This window comes from Gadus chalcogrammus, chromosome 6 (assembly GCF_026213295.1).
Source record: "Gadus chalcogrammus isolate NIFS_2021 chromosome 6, NIFS_Gcha_1.0, whole genome shotgun sequence".
Taxonomy (NCBI): domain Eukaryota; kingdom Metazoa; phylum Chordata; class Actinopteri; order Gadiformes; family Gadidae; genus Gadus; species Gadus chalcogrammus.
In genome coordinates, this window is record NC_079417.1 from 26,434,885 (window position 1) to 26,441,343 (window position 6,459).

At 45.5% G+C, this 6,459-nt stretch overlaps 1 protein-coding gene across 1 annotated transcript in view; it reads left to right on the forward strand.

Annotated features, from left to right (window-relative positions):
- The first annotated feature begins 1,084 nt into the window (after nt 1-1,084).
- LOC130383726 (leucine-rich repeat-containing protein 2-like) overlaps nt 1,085-6,459 on the forward strand; it is a 9,814-nt gene continuing 4,439 nt past the window's right edge. Inside the window, exons 1-5 of the mRNA XM_056591476.1 lie at nt 1,085-1,229; nt 2,972-3,110; nt 5,039-5,163; nt 5,445-5,500; nt 5,898-6,054. Of these exons, the coding sequence (XP_056447451.1) occupies nt 2,977-3,110; nt 5,039-5,163; nt 5,445-5,500; nt 5,898-6,054 (472 nt within the window). The 5' untranslated portion in view covers nt 1,085-1,229; nt 2,972-2,976. The remainder of the gene's footprint in view (nt 1,230-2,971; nt 3,111-5,038; nt 5,164-5,444; nt 5,501-5,897; nt 6,055-6,459) is intronic.

Sequence of the window (6,459 nt, forward strand, 5' to 3'; positions counted from 1 at the left end):
GTTTTCTTTTCCTTTTCATGGGTTCCATGAAGCACGGAATAGAGCCGGAGTCTTTACAGACTCACTTTTTTCTCCCTTGATCATTGCGTTGCTTGATCTAGGAGGAATTAGTTTTTATAAAGCTGTTGTGTTTTACACTTCCTTGGCCTTTTGAGTCTTAATGTGTTCTGGTGACTTAGGTCATTTTGACTGGGGTCCAGCAGGAGTACATTGATCGGGCTCCGCTCGCAGCTTCACCTTAGCCCATAAGGCGAAGCCTAGACGGCGTAGCCTACATGAAATAGAACGATAGTTATGTTATTATAACTCTAGTTCTATGATTGTAGGCGTAGCCGTCTAGTTTCCCACCTGCTGTACCCTCCAAATGCTGAAAGAAAAGCGTGGAGGATGAGCGACGGTATACACCGCGTTATATAGACACGATACCGTGGGAAATGTGGGCGGTGCCCACGCTGATAGGTGCATAGTTTGAATTTTCAGCGCGTGCGGGCGCGCGCACGGGACAAGCCCATAAGGCGAAGCCTAGACGGCTACGCCTACAATCATAGAACTAGAGTTATAATAACATAACTATCGTTATGTACGATCATTAAAAAAAAACATGTTATTTCCCATAGACATTTGACCGATGGAACCAGGAGCCTCGAAGGCGGGACTTATTCTTCAGAGGTCTATGTATAGTCATCACTCAGCGGTCAGGTGACATTTCTACCCACCATCCACTGGAACTGTTATATTGGTTTCTATTTTTAGTTTTTTAAATAAATTGGACACATATCAACTACGGTTTCTAGCAGTAGTGGACAGTTGTCGTACCCAGAGGCAACCACAAGTAAACATCACATCTAACATAACGGTTGATGCTAGGGTGTGTGTGTGTGTGTGTGTCTGTGTGTGTGTGTGTGTGTGTGTGTGTGTGTGTGTGTGTGTGTGTGTGTGTGTGTGTGTGTGTGTGTGTGTGTGTGTGTGTGTGTGTGTGTGTGTGTGTGAGAATATGTTTGGGGAGGATCATCTTTATAGTCCCCAGGGTATATTGCTACTGTCTCACATGCACACACAACAGAGACACGGGGTCACATGTCATCTGGGTAAAAATAGCACGGTAGGTCACTGAAATACCCCAACACACTCCGACGCAGGACTCATAACTCCACGTTTTCAATAAACAAGTTAGTGAACGCTGACTGAAAGCACTAGAACGACCTCCTCAGTTGATTTTGGATTTGCAGGTAAGATCTAGCTGACTGACTAACCCAAGTACGACTAAACCCTCTCAATGCAACAGATTCTATCTGGAATCTGAAGGTTTTCTGCCACTGGTGTGTGTTGAATGAGTTCAATCTTTTTTGTTACGTTATTTTAGTAGTTTTCCAGTTGTTCTTGTTACGTATCGAATAATTATTATACTAGTATTAGTATTAGTGCATATACAAACGGCTCGTACTACTACTACTAGAACCTATTTCAGTGGCCTCTAATCAGGGCCTAGAAATGGAGAGGATGTTGTCAACTGGGGGCCCCAGAAAGAGGAGCTGATGCCCTCGGGGTGCTAATGCCCAGGAGGTGTGGGGTATGAAGAGGTATTGGTGCCCTGGAGGTTAATGGGAATGGGGTATGAGGAGGTGCTGAGGACCAGGGGGGGGTGGGTAGTGGGGTATGAGGAGGTGCTGAGGACCAGGGGGGGGGGGGGGGGTATGAGGAGGTGCTGAGGACCAGGGGGGGGGGGGGGGTATGAGGAGGTGCTAAGGACCAGGGGGGGGGGGGGTAGTGGGGTATGAGGAGGTGCTGAGGACCAGGGGGGGGGGGGGGTAGTGGGGTATGAAGAGGACCACATAGACAGAGAGTTTGGCTTTTCTGAAAAGATGTCCACACTTTCAAGATGCATTAATGTGTTTACATTACTGAAATAGACGATTACAATGGTTTCTATTCTGAAATGGGATGATAACGATGAACCACAAGTGTTAACTAGTTATTCAGATTATTTGTTCACAGAGGAAGTTTGTTTTCACAGTCGATACATACCTATCAACTAAGGCATCACAAGGAAACAACAAAGAAACCAACCAGGAATTGTAAACCACATGCGATAATATGAAGCTTTCAAGTTCAAATAGATTTTGAAAGCTGCAAGCTATACAATGGACAAATTGTCTTATTTATTTACAGTATTCTTCACTTCTCATGGTTTCCAACTATCTCTGTCTAGACGCGTAGATTGGATTCATAAATAAAAATAAGAAAATAGTTTAATAGTTAGTTTAAGTAGTTTAATTTTGGTATATTCCCTTCCTTTTTCAGTCAGCTGTTTAAAAGGTATTGATATCTATACTGTATTTTACCAATATAATTCAAAGGGCCATCCGGAACGGTTTGGAGACATTCCGCCTGTTGAAACATTTCTTAGAATAGAATCAATGAAAACCTTTTATTGCAGAATCCTCGGATTGAGAGATAGCTGCTGAATTATTATAGGATTATGGAGTGATTTCCCAATTCTGATTTAATTACTTTATAGAAACATCGCATATTGGTCCTTCAAAGTATAAATCCTGCTTTAAACATGTAACTATTATTAAAGAACTTAACACAGAACACAAAGTATCAAAAGGAACAGCATTTACAACAGAACATATAACAACATCTTACTATAATTAGAGAAGTTCTGTATGAATGTTTTTGGATATATGTGCTTTAATTACCTAAAAAACCTTTAATCCGATCCACTTCATACTTAGCAGGGGTATTTCTGAAGACCAAAGGAAGTACAGCCTCGAGTGTGAAGTTATTCCAAACTGTGCTGTGATTGTCCCGTGATTCTCATGTATTTGCTTGGCGGAAGGCCTTTGCTATCGATCTGAATGCATGATAACCATGAGACCATGAACCATCTCAACAAAGTCCTACTATTAAAACAGGCTGATAGCGGTGTTAAAGGATGTGGCTACGGCTCAATATTTTTCCACTGCAGTAAGGATGCGTTTGGAGAGGCTTGGGGTGCCCGTCTACGACCTGGGCTCTCTCCGCAGTCTCTGGGAGGTACGAACCCGGAAGTACAAACAGAGACAGAAGAAGGAGAAGGAGAGAGTGGAGAAGAGTGCTCTGGTCAAGTAGGTCTACAGATAAATAGGCCCCAACATGTCTGCCTTAACTCGGACCCCAACATGTCTGCCATACACAGGCCCTAACTTGTCTGCCTAGGTCACTGAACTTGAGCATACACAGTACTCGTGGATTTATCTTCAGATGTCCTGGTCACCAAAGTCGAGCCATGTGTATCAGCCTCCAGGGCAGGACCATGAGGATGCTGCAGATTGAGCGCCAGTGTAGGGTTCTAATCCTCCTGAGCCAGAGGGCATGGATCGCTTTGCTTTAAACAAATACCTAATAGATAGGCTGATCAGATACGCCTGGCTGCTTTGACTCACTGTGCCACTTGTTTGTTTACTAATGCTATAAAGAGCATTCAGGAGCTGGAACTGGAGTCTGATTTGATACTACTGTCCTTCTGGCAGGGAAGTTATGTTTTTGAATATCTGAATATCTCAAAAGGGGAGCACGGATTTGCACCAAATTAGTGGCTAGGTTGGTTACGGGTGATGTAAGAAGGGATTAACCTGTCATCAACCAAAAAGTTGTAGGGTATTACACAAGTTGCATTGCTTCCCATAGATTGTGTGACACCACCGAACAATTATCCTAAGGGGTTTGTCAAGGGTTGATGATGATTGGTTGGTTGACCTTTCCCAACCCCACCCACTTCTTGTTTAGCTGAAGCTCTTTGGAAGGGACCTTGTGGGGTGTCATCAGACTCACCGCAGAGCCACAAATTGACCCCCATCCAAGAGAGGCCCACTTCTCTCAAGCTGATTCCTTAGCGGAGCCCTGTGCCCCACTGAGCCTATTTTGAAGATAGAAAAGCCATAGCCATTGGTCGGCTATCGGTGAGGAGAAGGTTCTGACTCCGCACCTTCCTCTGTATGAGCTCATTTGGGATAATATAGCTCCTGGCTCCTTTCTGAACAACCTCTTCCCTGATTGGTTCAGTTAGCCTGCTTCATCTGGCCGGTGAATTAAAGGTGCGTGAACAATGCATCCCGAAGGAAATGGAGGACTCTGCATTTAACCCATCACCTACAGCACTAGGAGCTGCACCAACTACCCTAGGACCTACTCCCACCCACAGTACAGAAACCCATGTGAACACAGGGGAACATACAAATTCCAAATAGAAAAGTCCCCTCCCCCCGGCATTGTAACCAACAACTTTCTTGCTGCGAGGTAACCGTGCAAACCAGCCCAAAAACCCACAGGGTCACCCTAACAACTGTTCAACCCTCGTTTTTGTGTTGTTGTTTTTTTTAAGATTATGTCAATGACTTCTGACATTTCTTTCTGAACTGATATGAACACACACCGAGCTATTAATACGGTAGCCTGAGGGCTGCTGGGAGATGTCTGGGTCATGCTGTGACTGCTAATAGCGTGTCGTACACTTGGACCGGAGCAGGACATTCCTCTGACACCCACACATCCGTAATGACCTATAAACACATGCAGGGACACATCATAGGGGAATGTGTCTATTGTGTTGGATGGCAATAACTGTTTGTGTGTGTGTGTGTGTGTGTGTGTGTGTGTGTGTGTGTGTGTGTGTGTGTGTGTGTGTGTGTGTGTGTGTGTGTGTGTGTGTGTCTGTGTGTGTGCGCGCTCACTCACATGTTTGTGTGTGTTGTGTGCGTGAGCTTGTTTGTTTGTGTGTGTGTGTGTGTGTGTGTGTGTGTGTGTGTGTGTGTGTGTGCTTGTGTGCTCACACTGGTGTGTGCTATAGGTTTCGCCCGCTCACTCACATGTTTGTGTGTGTGTGAATGCGCTGGTGTGTGTGTGTGTTTATGCGGATCTGTGTGTGTGTGTGTGTGTGTGTGTGTGTGTGTGTGTGCATACATACACTAATGTATGTACGTATGTGTTTGCTTCTGTCTGTGTGTGTGTGTGTGTGTGTGTGTGTGTTTCTGTGTGTGTGTGTGTGTGTGTGTAGGATCAACCAGCAGTGGCAGTACCGCGTGCACTGTAAGAGTCTGCGGGGCGGAGAGGTGGATGTTCTGCATCGTTACCTCGACAGAGACGTGCTCCTGGACGACAGCACAGACCCACAGCTCGCTGGTACACTACACACTGTCTGTCCCTGTCTTTACCTGTCTGTGTCTTTACCTGTCTGACGGTCTCCTTACCCGTCTGTCAGTCTCTTTATCTGTCTGTCTGTTATTCACTTTTGTCTTCTCTTCCTCGTTCTGTCTGTCATGCACCTGTCTGCCTATCTGTCCGTCTCTTCACCTGTTTATCTGTCATTCACCTGTCTGTCAGTCTTTCTCTTCCCCTTTCTATCTGTCATCCACCTGTCGGTCTGTCTGTCTGTTTGTCTATGTCTCCCTTCCTGTATCCAGGCGCCGAGGGTGAACAGGACAGACTGGTTCTCAGGCTGGAAGGAGAACAGTGGAAGGTACCATCGGACCCATCACTCGAGTGTGTCCAATTGACACCATGATGGTTCAGGTCCAAACATCTTTCTGAGCTTTTTTTTACCAAGAGCTTAAAGTGGTCCTACAAGTCTGTGACCTTATGTACTGTAATGTACTGTAATGTACTGCAATATAATGTATTAATCATTACAGATGCAGCAATACGACGATGTATGGTTATTCACTGGACAAAAAATGTTTCAAATCAGATTTTGAGTATGGATCATTATCATTCATAGATTATGGTCATCAATCAATTGTAAGTCTCCACAGTATTCTAGAGGTTAACCATGTACGACTGCCTGGACGTTGTCCCTCCGCCTGTCTGTCCACTGACCTTCCTCAGTCTGTCTGCCTGTCTATGTGTCCGTCCGTCAGGAGTTCCCAAGCGAGCTGCAGTGGATGTCCTACCTGAAGGAGTGGCATGTGCGCTCTACCAGGATCAGCCGCCTGCCAGACTTCCTGTTCGTATTCAGCCAGCTCACCAACCTGCAGCTGCCCAAGAACGCCCTCAGCGAGCTGCCCCCAGAGATAGGTCTGTCTGTCGACCTTCATGCGCGTCACTAATTAGATGACGAGGCGTTTGGTATCCTTAAGAGAGTAATAGTTACTCCCGCCGTTTGCCCGCGCTTCATTGAATTTCCTCACTTTGACACTCAGAGCACTGGGTGGTAATCACATTGCGTCAACACCCGCTGGGGCCCTCGCGATGCTCTGTCTTTGGGGTTAACTGCTTCCCCCTCACTAACAGGCTGCTTTTCAGTGCTGGCAGAGGGTCATCTTAAATAAGTTGTTTTAGGGACTGTCTTGAAGCTTATTGAGGGACTTATTTTATTTATATTCTCTCTCCTTGCTATTATTGTTCAGTCATGAGCATTAATATGCTCATGAACAATAATGTCATCAGCAGAGAGCAGAGACTAGAAGTCACTTCGGTCCC